This window comes from Exophiala dermatitidis (assembly GCF_000230625.1).
Source record: "Exophiala dermatitidis NIH/UT8656 unplaced genomic scaffold supercont1.1, whole genome shotgun sequence".
NCBI classification, from domain to species: Eukaryota; Fungi; Ascomycota; class Eurotiomycetes; order Chaetothyriales; family Herpotrichiellaceae; genus Exophiala; species Exophiala dermatitidis.
This window is the reverse complement of record NW_008751646.1, coordinates 1629819-1644135: the sequence shown is the minus strand read 5'-3', so window position 1 is coordinate 1644135 and position 14317 is coordinate 1629819. Positions and strand designations below refer to the sequence as shown.

General features: G+C 52.4%; 5 protein-coding genes across 5 annotated transcripts; 2 read left to right on the top strand and 3 right to left on the bottom strand.

The window, feature by feature from the left end:
• The first annotated feature begins 110 nt into the window (after positions 1-110).
• Positions 111-1889, top strand: HMPREF1120_00594 (glutaminyl-peptide cyclotransferase). The gene has a single exon (XM_009154593.1). The coding sequence runs from the start codon at positions 262-264 to the stop codon at positions 1417-1419; it is 1158 nt and encodes a 385-aa protein (XP_009152841.1). The 5' UTR covers positions 111-261; the 3' UTR covers positions 1420-1889.
• A 349-nt stretch (positions 1890-2238) lies between these two features.
• Positions 2239-7164, bottom strand: HMPREF1120_00593 (ABC bile acid transporter; the record flags this gene model as incomplete). The annotated part of the gene is made up of 2 exons (XM_009154592.1): positions 2239-6771; positions 6823-7164. The coding sequence occupies 2 exons, from the start codon at positions 7162-7164 to the stop codon at positions 2239-2241; spliced, it is 4875 nt and encodes a 1624-aa protein (XP_009152840.1).
• Positions 7165-8079: 915 nt separating this feature from the next.
• HMPREF1120_00592 (uncharacterized protein) lies at positions 8080-8940 on the bottom strand (the record flags this gene model as incomplete). The annotated part of the gene is made up of 1 exon (XM_009154591.1): positions 8080-8940. The coding sequence occupies one exon, from the start codon at positions 8938-8940 to the stop codon at positions 8080-8082; it is 861 nt and encodes a 286-aa protein (XP_009152839.1).
• A 499-nt stretch (positions 8941-9439) lies between these two features.
• HMPREF1120_00591 (uncharacterized protein) lies at positions 9440-11935 on the top strand. Its single transcript, XM_009154590.1, has one exon. The coding sequence runs from the start codon at positions 9615-9617 to the stop codon at positions 11328-11330; it is 1716 nt and encodes a 571-aa protein (XP_009152838.1). The 5' UTR covers positions 9440-9614; the 3' UTR covers positions 11331-11935.
• Positions 11936-12838, bottom strand: HMPREF1120_00590 (uncharacterized protein; the record flags this gene model as incomplete). Its single annotated transcript, XM_009154589.1, has 1 exon — positions 11936-12838. One exon carries the CDS (start codon positions 12836-12838, stop codon positions 11936-11938), a length of 903 nt encoding a protein of 300 aa, XP_009152837.1.
• Between the last annotated feature and the right edge of the window lie 1479 nt (positions 12839-14317).

Genomic DNA, 14317 nt, shown 5'->3' with positions numbered 1-14317 from the left:
CTAGTCCTGATTGAGATCGACGCTAGTTCATTCCGCCAATAGGAATGTGACAGCGGAGAGATGAAACAGGCAACTGCGCCGAGTGACAAGCATTGTCCGCCGACACGGAGTAAATACAGTACAACTACATGCAGTGTGTAGTTCACACGCTGACAAGATGGTGACAACCTCAGCAACGGATGGGCCGCCAGTGTCTGGGATAGCCATGACTAGACATATCTAATGATTATAACTACATTGTTCTGAACCCAGTCCGCAGTCATGTGGTGCTGGCGTCTCCATCGGTTGGTGACAAGCCTCCTGTTCCTGTCCCCTCGAGTCCTCTCATACACACCTCTATCCGAGAACACCCTCCTACATCTGCTTCCTCAGCCAAAGACCGCCGATTTCGATATTCATACCGGAAACCTTCTGGCTCCAATATTGATCCCTCGGGTCCCGGGCACCCCTGGCTCTCAGATCGTCCGGCAACACTTTGCCGACTTCTTTCACCAGTCACTACCCGAGTGGTCACTGACTTTTCAGAACTCGACCTCCAAAACACCTACTCATGGAGACACCGAAGTACCCTTCGTGAATGTGGTTGCTACTCGTGATCCACCATGGATGCAGCCGGGAAATATCGGTCGACTGACCTTTGTGGCCCATTACGACTCGAAATACAAACCGGACGGCTTCATCGGGGCCACGGACTCCGCTGCCCCATGCGCAATGATTATGCATGCCATGCGGGCCATTGACGGGGCGCTGACCAAGAAATGGGAAGCCGCGCAGGCTCAAGGAGACATCGATGTGGATCTTGAAGAGTACAAAGGCATTCAAGTCTTGTTTCTGGATGGGGAGGAGGCTTTCAAGGATTGGACTGCCACCGACAGTATCTACGGTGCCAGGGCGCTTGCCGAAGAATGGGAGCATACTCCCAATCCTGCAACAAGCACCTACAAAAATCGACTGGATTCAATCGACCTTTTTGTTCTGCTCGATCTCCTTGGGTCGCCGGAAGACCTACCCATTCCCTCGTGGCAACACAGTTCACACTGGTCGTACGTCAAAATGGCCGAAGCGGAGGAAAGACTTCGGAAACTAGGCCTCTTCAAGAGCAAAGCCGGTCGTACATGGTTGCCTGAAAAGGACAAAAAGGAAACCGATGTGTTTAACAGCTACTTCATGCAAGACGACCACCTTCCATTCATTGCTCGTGGAGTTCACGTTCTGCATCTTATTCCTTCTCGCTTCCCCTCTGTGTGGCACAAGATAACTGATGATGGCGAGCATTTGGATATCCCCACGGTGGAAGATTGGGCACTTTTGACGACTGTCTTTGCTGCCGAGTATATGGAATTGGAAGGATTTTTCGAGCGGTCGAAGGATACAAAAGTCAAGAGACATGCCGATGTCATCAGTAAAACTGAATTATGACAACAGTGAGAACATGTCAATGTGGTAGACTGTTTGTCTTGACGCGAAACACCCTGCACGAATTTATGAAGCTTATAAATGTCCCAGACCCAACCGTGCTTCAAGCACATTGGAATCGAGAGGACGCTCACCTGAATGTCTCGGTATTCCGTCAGTCCTAAAATGCTACGGTGACTTTTGTTGAAATGAAGCTGCCCCTGTCGTTCCATACAGCATGCAGTGGGAAGGGCTTCATGCAGAAATAGGAGATATGTCTCTGAAGGCCATTAAAGCCTCCCTACCACAAAACATTGAGCGTACTTCGTCAGGCAGGATCCTGGGAAGAGCACAGCGATAGCTTGAAGAGCCTGGGATAGCCATACGAAGGAACCACATAACAACAAAGCATCTTTCCTGTTAATGCCTGCCACTGGCAGTGGCCTGTCCATAGTACTCGTAGATCTCGATCAATGCAGGTTTCGATCAATCAGTCCGACTACTCCCGACAAGAACATACAGTATCCCTTAGATACCTAGCCTTACTATAGACTGCCGCTAGGTGCTCGGTGTAGACAGTAGTTCGTTCCCCTTGTTGGCCCCCTGACAGGACGCAGCCTTGCCTTGGCATAATACCTTAACTGGTATACCCTAGGTATGATCGAGATGCGATACGGACAGAGGACCATATTCTTTTCACCGGTGAAAAATGAATGAATATCTTCACGATTATTACGGTAGGCAGTTCAAAGTTCAAGTTTCGAGTCAATGATTTTGTTTGAGAATCCATTTTGATTTTACAGTACCCCTACATGCCACCCCTTGACCGACCATTGCATTACATTACCGAGCACCGGTATGACCACTACTCTTAATGAGTTTTTCCAATTCCGCCCTCTCGCCAGACATCTCCACCATCTCCCTAAAGACGCCATCTTTCTTCTGCAGCAGATTGGCAGGCGTATCGAACTCGACGACCTTGCCTTCCCCCAGCACCAAAATGCGGTCAAAGTCGGCAATGGTACTCAGCCGATGAGCGATGACCAGCAACGTGCTATCCGTAAATTCTTCCCGGATGCTGCGCTGAATCAGGGCATCGGTCTCCATGTCGACGGCGGAAGTGGCTTCGTCCAACACCATAATCTTGGGCCGCGACACTATAGCGCGCGCCAGACACAGCAGTTGCCGTTGACCCTGGGAGAGGTTGAGGCCGCCTTCGGAGATTTTCGAGTTGAGCGACCGGAAGATGTTTTTGTTGGTGTTTAGGTTTGCAGTTACTGCTGCGGCATGGGTTCCACCATCGGCACTACCATTACCAGCCTCGTCCGCGTTGGTCCTTCGAACTGGAGTCGCACTTCCGCTCGCCACGACCGATGACCCGGCCGTGATGTTCGCGGACGAAATCAAGTGAACCCTAGCCAGAGCTTCACGAAGCTCAATGTCCGTGTGCTCATTGAAGGCGTCGAGATTGCTGCGGACGGTGCCGGAGAACAAGACAGGGTCTTGTGGGATGATGGCCAGCCGGGACCGTAAATCGGACAATTTGATGGTCGAGATGTCGATACCGTCAATGACGATTTTGCCCGACTGTGCCTCGAGGAAGCGGAACAGCGCGAGCGTCAGGGACGATTTGCCTGCTCCTGTGCGACCCACCACGCCGACACGCTGGTTGCTAGACACACTGAATGTCACGCCCTTCAAAACTGGCGGCAGGTCCGGAGCGTATGCAACCACTAAATCATGGACCTCAAGTTTGCCTTCGGTGGGCCATGCTGCCGGAGCATCGAGGCCGCCCTGATTTTCGATCGTGATGTTGCTGTACTCGACGATCCGCTCGGTTGCGTTCATGTCGAGCTCGACGTTTGAGTACTGTCTGAGCAACCAGATGACGGATTCTGACAAACCCAAAGCGAAGCTCAACGCGAAGCCGGCTAGAGACGAGTCAATCGTCCTGATGCTCACGATCAACGCGGCCGTGATGGCGGCAAACACCGCGCCGACCATGTTCAGTCGCAGACCCATCCACCGGTTGAAGAGCCACAAGTGCCAATATGCCCGGCAGTGCTTGTCGATGCGAGCAAACATTCTATCCAGGTAAGCGTCTGCCTTGTCGAAAGCACGGATCGTGCCGATGCCCGTCAATACCGAGCCGAACTGCTCAAACACGGGCGATTTCGCATTGCTTTCGAGCCGTTTCACTTCTCTAGCGCCCGCGAGGTATCGGATGGCGTAGTACATCGAGACAACCAACAAAGCGATGGCGAAAACAATCATAAACGGAGACACAAAAATCCCGGCAATCACCACGGATAGTACGTGCATCAGATTGTGCAACATGAAGGCCAGGTCCATGGAAATACGCGAGTCGAGCATGTTGAAGTCCGACGTGAAGCGGTTGAGAATCCGGCCCAAAGGTACAGTATCCAGCCAACGCAGAGGTGCGCGGAGGACCGCAAATGCCAGTTTTTCGAAGAGCGTCTTGGAAGCCCGGATCGAGGCAACAAATACACAAAAGTACCGCACAGTGCCGATGAGCCAGGCCAACAAGGAGATTCCCAGGTAGACGCCGAGATAGTATCGCAGATTCGGGTCGAGTTCTGTGGCTGCCAGGCGAGAATGGACGTGCTCCCACGCACCGACGGATTGCTGCACGAGCCTACCGTGGAATACTGATTCGGTCCGGTATGATCGCGTCCAGATGCTGATCCAATATGACCTGGCCAGATAGACCGCCACCCAGAGTCCGAAAACAAACAAAATAAATGCCCAGTAACTGTATCCTCCACAAGCCTTGATATAGGCGGCATAAATCTTGTATTTGATGGCTCCGACCTCGCGTTCTTCTTCTTCCGTAAACTTCTTCGGAGCGTTGGGCTGCTCGGAATCGTCGAATGTGGCCCGAGATCGACGGCGTGTAACTCCGTCCCCGGTGTCACTGAGGGCTGACTTCCGCCGTGAGCGGCGCCGCGATTGACTGGTTAAAATTTTCTGGAGGCCCGAACCATCGTCGATGGTGAGAGCATGATCCTTGTCGGCCGCCTCTTCTTCCTTTTCCTCTTGCTCCTCGTCTTGGGCAAGAATAGGCCCCAGCTTTCCTGACCGGCGCAACTCTTCGGTTGGGCCGGCTTCTTCAACAGTACCATTCGACAGCAGAACGCTGTAACTCGTTTTGGGAAGACACAGCGCAACATGATGCGTGACCAAGATCCTCGTCCGTCCTTGCCCAAGTTCGCCTGTCAGTGCTTGCTCAAACAAGTGTCTACCAACATGTGCATCGACTGCGGAGAAGATATCGTCAAGGACCAAAATACCCGCTCGAGAGTACAAGGCCCGCGCGAAAGACACCCGCCACTTCTGGCCGCCGCTGAGGTTGATTCCGTTGGCGCCGATGTCTGTAAGCTCGCCATCTTGGAGCATTTCCAGGTCCTTGGTGAGTGCGCACGAGTGTAGCACTTTCTGGTATCGATCGTTATCGAAAGGCAAGCCAAACAGAATATTGTCTCGAATGGTGGCGTTTTCAATCCATGGGATCTGGGACACATATGCGATTGCAGATGGGATGATCCAGTTGCTCTTGTTTGCAAGGGCATCGTATCGTTCAGCTGGGGAAGGCGGTTTCGGCACGACCACCTCGCCTTCGAGAACGTCGGCCTCGCCAATTATAGAAGCAAGGAGTAAACTCTTGCCAGACCCTGTTCGCCCGGATATGACGCTGAGTTCATTCTTCGGGAACTCGAGGTTCAAATTACGCAAGGCAAACTGATCAGCCTCGTTCTTGGGATCGTCTGAGGGCCAAATGATGGTGGCATTTTTGAAGGCTACCGTTTCGCCCGGTTTGGTGGTTTCCTCCCGTTCAGGGGCGTCAAGGTACTCCTGAACTCGTCTGGCCGATACAATGGCGTCGAGAAGCTCTGTCACCATTTCCGGAATGACGGCCAACGTCATCTCAATCGCCTCGTATACTGAGATTGTTGTGAAGGCCACCGACGCTGTGAGTTCTTTGTTGATCACGGCATACGTGGTCAAAGAGATGGCGGCCAGCATCACAGGTCCAAAGATCCATATACTGATGAGCGTCGTATCGTAAACGAACACTTGCCACTGCGTCTTGAGCTCCTTCCGTCGGCTTTCCAGTATTTTTTCATACCAATTTTTCTCAAGAGCACTGAACTTGATCTGGCGGATCCCTTGAAGTGCCTCTGTTACAACGGCCATCTTTTGATCCCGAAGCTTCATAAGATCATCCTGGGCATTGGCATATCGCCGCGCAGCGATGACGTTGATCGGTGTGATGATAATGGGAGCGGCCATTCCAGCCAGTAGCGGAATAGGACCTATCAGCTTCGTCAAGAACACAAAAGCAAAAATCAGATTGACGACAGCCCCAAGGAAGATGTAATTGAAAGTTGCAAAGTCGGCAATTCGCTTGGAATCCACCCCGACCAAGTTGATGGTACTCTGTTTGGACTTCTGGAAGTCTTCGTCTTCGTCTTCTGTGGGTGCACGGTCTTCTCCCTTCAGACCAGAATTCTTGTTCACCACTGCCTCGCCATTCAACTGGACTTCGCCATTGGCCGTTGTCTCCTCTTCATCTTTGGGGCCGGCCCCTTTGACATCCTTTCGTCGCATCGCCTTACCAAAAACCACGGCGGAAAGTTGCTCGTAGACAGGAACGCATAATCTTAGGAAGACAACGTAGAACATCCATGACTCCAGCCAGGACGAGAAGGTAATAGCTCCACCAAGTCCAAACACCAGCAACCATGATCGAAACGCCACATCTTCACCCTGATCCCGAGCTTCGAGAGTACGCAGGATGAAAAAGAGTGCCACTTGGGGCAGGAAGTTGGTGACGGAGCAGAGAGCTTGGTAAACCCATTGTTGGATGAAGGCCCATTTGTGGGAGAAGAACAAGGTCTTCCATAGCTTGTCCTTCTTCCTGACTGCCTCAAATCGCTGTCGGAGCTCTCGGGACCGCACTTGATGGCCTATCTCTGGAAGATCGTTGTAGTCCAGTCCTCTGTTCTTTACAGCATGGGAAAGGATTGGGGAAGACCACGAGAAGGTTAGCTTTTCCAGCACGGAAACTGTATTTTCGCGGTCGACAGGCTTGCCATTCCAATACACATCTGGTCTTCGAGGAATCAAGAAGCTGGTAAGCACGAGCAGAAGACCACAGACAATTTGGACGATGGAGAGGGTCAAGTGGATATCGCGGGGCAGGGGACTGGTCCGTGATCGCCATAGTGACAGATTTTCGAGGACCACCGCCAACGCTATGAAAAAGGCCGACAGTCCCGAGAAGACACCTAGATCGTAACGCTTGCGCGACGAGGGGGTGATGAAAATGGAAACTGCTTGGAATAGCAGCAGCAACTGCTTGGTGTTAGATACAACCATGGCTCGGAGGCAGGATTAGAAACTCACCCACGTTGCGAATTGAAACCACTGCTGAACTGAAAGCGACAGCTGGGGACGAGTGGTTGTCAATATGGCAGTAGCTAAAGCGTCCAGACAAACGACAACAGACAGCACGATTAGAAGAAGCCGTTGAATGAAATCGGAAAATCGTTCTTCGGATTCGGCAGTTGCTATACCGTCTTCATCCTCATAATGCTCCGTGAGGCTCTGGTACTGGTCCTTCTTCGCTCGAGCTCGCGAGATGCATTGGGACAGAGCAGGGATCGAAAGCGCGGTGACAAGCAGGAAACATGATATGGAAATCGCCAGAGATGTGGTTGACTGCTGGTGATTTGCGGCGGCCTCCATGTTCCGACGGCCTCTGAACCACGGCAACTCTTCGACTCAGAGGACTGCAGAAGCAACACAGCCTGACATTGATCACAAACAGTTATACTGACGAACCACGAACGAGCAATGTATAAAGGGAAAGATGGAAACCATGAGAATTTCATGTATGGCCGCAATGGCGGGCCTATGACGATAGAACACTTTGAGTCACATACTGCAGGGCCAGTGGGAGGCGGTGTCACTGGTGCAGCCTGGAGCGGTGGAGCTGAGCTTGCCCGCTTCAGTGAAACCTGAACAGGCTGTTGAGTCATGGTCCGCTTCGAAAGATGTAGAAGTAGGTAGTGCCACAAGGACGAGATCAATGATATTACAACATAGATACCATACAATAGGCAGTCCAGCTTGTACGGGTGCATCACACCAACATCGTATCACTCTACAGTGGTATACGACTCAATCTCTCTGATATGCCTATTCCAGTGTTCCAACAAGATATACCACGTTGTAGATCCATGACACCGGATATTCACGGCTCTTTAGGCTCCCTATAAAATAATAGGCCACCCATAGTTCTCCATCCTCCACCCAGGACCCTGGATGGTCGGTTCGGGCGCCAGTAAAAAATTATGGCCAACGCCACATCTCGGTCGATTATGACTACCTACTACATTGTAGTTGTATATTATACGGGCTGGTATGACAACAACTGTACAATGTACAATGAGACATGAGAGCAGACAAAGGAATGAGAGAGCGAAGGCACCGTATTCGGTGCCCGGAGAATGCGGTCAATCTCTTGACTAACAGATTCTCTTGAATCACAAGTGGATACAGTGTATATGACGAACATGCTCTATACAATTCCCCTCAATCTCCTATACATGAACGCTGCAATCAACAATCTTCCTGGCTCCCGGGGTGCAATTGGATCAATTACTGCGAATCAATCACCACCACTTCGGCTTCGGCGTCTCCCACGCTCTCGACTTTGAGCAAATCACTAGCGTTGACACTGGTCACATACGCCCCGTCTCCCTCTCCTAGAATAGCATCTTCTCGTCCGTCCAACCGAATCTTCGCCTTCCCGCCCTTCGTATCGGGTAGATGAATATACACTTTTCGACCCGACTTGGATGTCACGGCATCCCCAGCACCGACCTTGTAGTGGAACGCCTCGCCAGGAGGGATGATGCCGGCGCTGAAGACGACGTCTGCGTGAATGGGTATGGTTCCCTCCTTGGCCGGGATTGCGACCTTCTCGTCTTCCAAGGTGGCATCAGGACCCGCCTTCAGTGGAGTGATTATGGTGACAAAGTCCTTTCGCTTGTCTTCCTCCGAGAATGTGCTGGTGTGATAAACGGGCGGCAAGTTCTTCTTCCAAGGGAGCACCCAGATCTGGAGGAAGTGGACCCAGTCTCTGTCGTGCTCGTTGTATTCGCTATGGGATATCCCGCTTCCTCCCGTTGTAAACTGCACGTCACCCCTGTGCATCCGGTAGAACTTGTTTTTGTCTTGACTTTCTGCGCCCTTCTTCTGCATCGAGTCTCGGTGCGTCAGTTCGCCCGAGAGTATATAGGAGAAGATCTCGGCATTGTTGTGGAAATGCGTCGGGAACCCTTGGCCGGGCATGACTCGATCTTCGTTCAAGACGCGAAGCGACCCGAACTGGGTGTATCTGGGGTCATACCACCCAGCGAAAGAAAAGGTGTGTCTGGTGTCCAGCCAACCATGGTTGGCGGCTCCCCTGGTCTTGGAGGGACGGGGGACGATCTTTGCATGCGAAAGATGAGACATGGTTCTTTGTAGGGATTTGGATGTGTTCATATGCGAGTGTGAGGTATCGCGATCCGTGCTGTTGCTGTTATTCAAGATGTAAATGGCTGCGATGGCTGTCAAAAGTGCTGTTACAGTGGTCAAGAGTGTGGTGGATTTTGAATGAACCAGGTTTGAGAACATGGGGGACGAAACAGAGATAAATACTCAGACCTGAAGCACCGCTAGAGAGCGATGGAGATGTCGAGAAGGAGCTTGAAGTACATTATACAGAGCTTGGTCAGAGTTGAAGACCGAATTGATGGCGGAGACTCGTATTCATTCAGCTGTGGCAGCATTATCCAATCCTTGGGTAAGCGGAGTGGAAAAGAGAGTTTCGGATTGAGATCAAGATGCGGAATGAGAATCGACGGGGCCGCAGGCTGACTAACATGCGACAACATAATCTGCTAACACATGATTGGTTATCAAAAAGCTGGCCCTGATTACATCATCCTCGCTAATCTGCACTGCGCTGCACTGCTGGTGTCGGTGGCGCTGGGCCATGAGACGTCTCCCATCCACACCTCGACATCCCAGTACAGCATTGCTCTCTACTAGTCCAGAGGTACACCGTAGCGGTGGTCAATTGTCCTTAATGCATAGGTAGGGTGCCGACTGACCAAGCCGTCTCCTTCCCCGCGCTGGTCGTGTTGATGAAGAGACGCACCGTCGACAACCCTTTCATCAAGACCGAGAATCAGTCGTGGGAACTATCATCACCCGCCTCGCTAAACCGCTCCATTTCTCCGCCGCTGACCAACCGGCGCCATCGAGAGGACCGTGACAGATGTGAAAGGCAAGGGTCGAGTTCCAATTCCAGTCGGACCTTCACGCCTCCCAACACCACAGGAAAGTCAGACACTGCCGCGGTCGAGGCTGGCGAAATCGAGATTGAAGACCATGTCTCGTTCTTCTCTTCCAAGCTTCTTGCAGCGAGACGTCCCGAACTCCAAGGTCAACCGCGGCTATCTCACGAGCAATGGCTGGACCTCTATCAGCGGAACCTGACTGACCGAGGACACCACTTTGTGATCCACCAACACGACCACCCCATCGCAGGAACTCACTATGATCTCAGGCTACAATGCAACGCGACCAGCTCGGTCAGTTTCGCCATCATGTACGGTCTGCCCGGAGACCCAAACAGTAAAAGGCTAAATAGAGGCGCCACGGAGACTCGAGTTCACAATCTATGGAATCACTTGATCGAGACGGCTTCCCACGAGACGGGCACGATGCTTCTCTGGGACACCGGCGAGTATACCGTGATACCATATGAATCCTCTGGGTCGAGGGGCAACCGCAGCAAAACCACCACCACAGGGTCATCCACCGACTCTGACTCGGAGGGCGACGGGGCAGCTAACGGTGGCTCAAACACCGAGTCCGAACCCGTGAAACTGCACCGCGCGTTCCAAAACCGCAAAATCAAGCTGCGTCTGAGTGGAATCCGCCTGCCAAAGAACTACACTATCAGTCTCCGGTTGAATCCAGAAGACGACCGAGTTGGTCAACCACTGCCACCAGCCTTCAAGCGACGACGGACCAATCCTAACTTGACGGCAAATATCCCAGCGCCACCTCGACGCCGGCGGACTCTGACACGAGCTCAAGTGGAGACATCGTCTGATTCCAGCCGACCAGCGTCTCCAGATCGGCCAGACCTCGATTCTGCAGACGAGGTCGGGGTTCGGCAGCACCAGCAACCCAAGACGATGACACGTCTACCACGCACCAACAGCACAGTCCTGTCACTGCACCGGCTGGCTTCACCTCCTCGACTGAGTCGGGCCAAGTCGAGTACTATTGGAAACAGTGAAGGAAATGGCTTACAGAACGCGAGCAGTCCCTCAACACCCACTAAACCTGAAGCAAGTCCAAATCCAGCTCCAAGTCCTGTTGGGTTCAAATTGCCCAAGTCAGACAATAATACTGCCAATAATGCTGGCAATGGCAATGGCAATACTACGCTGGATGAAGACGCTCAAATCCGCCTACACAACGCCTACCCCGGCGCCACCAACAGCATCAACAGCATCCACCAGCGTCGCTGGTTCCTGTCTCTCGACCGCGCGGCCAGCGGGTTCCGTCCGACCAACGAGATGGCATTCGGTCGACGGATTTGGGAGCGAGCGCCTGCATCATCGAATCATCCAAGGGGGAGGCACTCAAGGGCCGTCGTAGAAACAGACACAGAGACAGACACAAAACCAGCTTGTGACAATCTGGCCGGCTTTGAACCCTTTTACGTCCTGGGCCGCGACTTTGAGACGAGCGTTCTCACGGGTCGTAAGGCGGCGGACGTGGCTAGGGATGAAGGGTTGATTGGGTTTAGACCGCGGGGAGGGTGGAGGGCTGTCACGGATTGATCTGGTTTGATTGGGGATATACGGTCACGGTCTGTATGAACCTGGTTGGGTACTTGAAGTGGTACCATACCATGTTATCGTTGCCTATCAAAGACAGCCAGACATTTACGCATTTGCATCTACCGAGGTACTGAATGTGGTGTTGGAGCGTTCAGAAACTCACAGTACTGAGTGACGAATGAACGAGTGGAAGAGAATACTCAAAAGAGGAAAAAAAAACCGTCTTAATGCGAAGGTGCCGTCTCCGAGAGCGATTTTGATTCTTGACTTGAAAATCATTATATCATTTTGGTTTTTTTCTTTCCCCCCCCCCCTTTAATTCCGCCCATCCCATTCTATCCTTCAAAACCCAGCACTCGTCAAGATTCTTCTGTACCCGTACATTCTGCCTTTACCACCTGCTTCAAGTTTTTAGATGGAACGAAATTCGAACGCTGTCAAAGAAAGTAGAGACAACATCCAACGCGGCGTCTAAGCCCTCGCTAAGGTCTGTAACCAGCCGAGCTGCCACAAAAGCACTGTATACATACACTGGCATGTCGTATCGTCAAATCAAAATACCTTATCTCGCATTCAAAATCTCACTACATGTACCTGGCCCTATCCTATACGTCTTGCGATCTATACGGTTCATACGCCGCCCCCTTCTGGGGCGGATAAGACTGTTGGTAATGAGGTCCAGCCTGAGGCCCAGCACCAGGAGCATAGCCGGCATATCCACCAGCTGGGCCCTGCTGATGGTTCATGTTCGTCAGCGGCACGGCCTGATGGTCGCTGGGTCCCAGATATGGACTGCCCACACGCTCGTAGGTATATGGTGTCTTTTCAGCACGGGTGCGACGGGCCTCTTTGCTGCCCGGGTGGTAAGGGCTGCGCCCACTACAACAACAGACAGAGAGCAGCCAGAAGAAAGCACCGGCAGTAGCCAAAGCAGCCGCGATCCAAGTGACGACAAACGCACTCTTGCCCACGGATGACCTAATTCCGAAATCTTTCTTGAGAGTGTCGTTGAGGGCGATCTCCAGCACGACATGGATGGCAGTCGCGGTGCCCGAGGCGCCAATGACCAGGACGGCCATTGCAGCCGCAAAAAAAGTCGTGAAAAACGAACCCCAGCGGGAAAAGATTGCCGAAATCCCAACCAGCAGCGTCAGACACGTCGCGGCAAGTCCAACCACATATAACACGAACATGGCCTTACTGGCTGCGTGGTACGTGGACAGTCCATCCCGGAACGTCTTGGGGAGGTAGTCGTCGACTGAGATGCCCGTGTCGTTCAACCCCCAGACCTCGACGGGGTTGAACCAGAAGTCGGCTTTGGGGGACGTGCAGTTGGCGTATACGTCGTTGCCGTTCCAGCTGCAGTAGCTGCGTAGGTAGACCGTGTAGTAGTCTTTCATGCCCAGCGATTGTTTGGCTGTCTGCAGCGCTCCGCCTAGGACGGTCGTGTTGCTTCCTGTGAGATCGCTGACGAGGTTGGCGGATGAACTGAGCGTTAGGTTTGTCATGTTGATCTGAAATAGTCTGGTTAGTATTGTATGGGACTAGATGGTATAGGCGAAGGCCTGGCGGCTGTTCACTCTTGATTCCTGAGCCGTGGTTTCACCGTACCTTTAGAAAATATAGATCATTGATCCCATGGTCGCCGCTGGACGAGCCAGCCACGAACACCAGAACCACACATATTAAAACTCCAATCGAAAGCAGAAAAGGTGCTGCTATACAGCATATGCGGCCGGCATTGACCATCTTTTGCGTTCTGTCTTTGCAATCACCTAAGAGGGATTTGTGTTTGGTGTCGTGTCGCGCTCAAGCGAAGGCCGCTGCGCGCTGTCGACTACGGTGATACTCGTTAATCGATAGGGGGACTTTTTTCGAGGACTCGGACCCTGTGACGGCTGGATGCGGGGATTGATAGATGGGATCGACCGCCGATGGAGTTTGACAGTTGCCTGTAATGATGCACTTGGCTTCTATAAAGAACCCCGGGACGGGTAGATGACGAGGATGAGGGATCGGTTTATGGTCGATTGTTCAAGATTGTGGTGGAATAGAGGCGAGAAGGCCGTGATAGAAGTAGTATAATGTTTACCGCTAGGCGTGCAGCGGACGGGGTCGCCGGTGTATCACCGCGAGTAAGCCTCGTGTTGGGGGCTTGATTTAGCGGCAGCTGGCGTGCGGCGCAGGGTCCGGCGGGTATGTTTTTAGTTTTGTACGAAGTGAGATGGCTGGTGGATCTGATCTGATCTGACCCGGCTTTTCGCTTTGGTAATATTGCTGGCCGTAGCAGGAAACGAGCGATGAGGAAAGTGTGCAAGTGAGAGATGTAAGACTGTAGTGTCGGTAAGGTAAGCTGAGGAGCTCAACGGACAAGGGCTGCCAGTGTTTTATGCACCGCAGAGCTTCTCACTGGCAGTTCTGTTGTAGACGGAACCAGTTCACTGCAGTCCACAGTCGACGTGCACTGCATGGCGCAGTCCTGGTGCTGCGTACCTGATGTACGAAGAGGACGACGTTTGACGTGCTGCTAGGGAAGTGGCTCAGCCCTCTCACGTTTCCACTCCACCGCCACACCATACAATTGAAGTACAAGGCAGATCTCTCGTACAGAAGAGGGACAGGTTTCAATATAGCCTTCGTCGTCACTGGTTGAGTATGCTATAGCAACGACTGGCGCAGTTCGAAGACAACTGGCACACCATTGGCATCGGTTCTACCTAGGTATCTATGGGTTACGCAGCGATGTTGTTTCGGTGCAAATCGTCCTCGTACAGTACGTGGACATGGGGTTCCTAACATTTAGGCCCCCGAAATGCAGTCGTACGCCTAACAGCAGTGGTCCTTAACAAACGATTCGACAGTCGGGCGTTTTAGTATTGCAGCAGCATCCTTGAAGCACATGTGGGTGCTTTCGAAATTCGCCGAGTGGTAGCGCAGCGATAGAGCTGAACAGTAGAATGAATACATATATTCGGCACCATGATCTA

Coding starts and splice junctions, on each gene's coding strand:
- HMPREF1120_00594 (XM_009154593.1), top strand. CDS start 262: ATGTGGTGCTGGCGTCTCCATCGGTTGGTGACAAGCCTCCTGTTCCTG.
- HMPREF1120_00591 (XM_009154590.1), top strand. CDS start 9,615: ATGAAGAGACGCACCGTCGACAACCCTTTCATCAAGACCGAGAATCAG.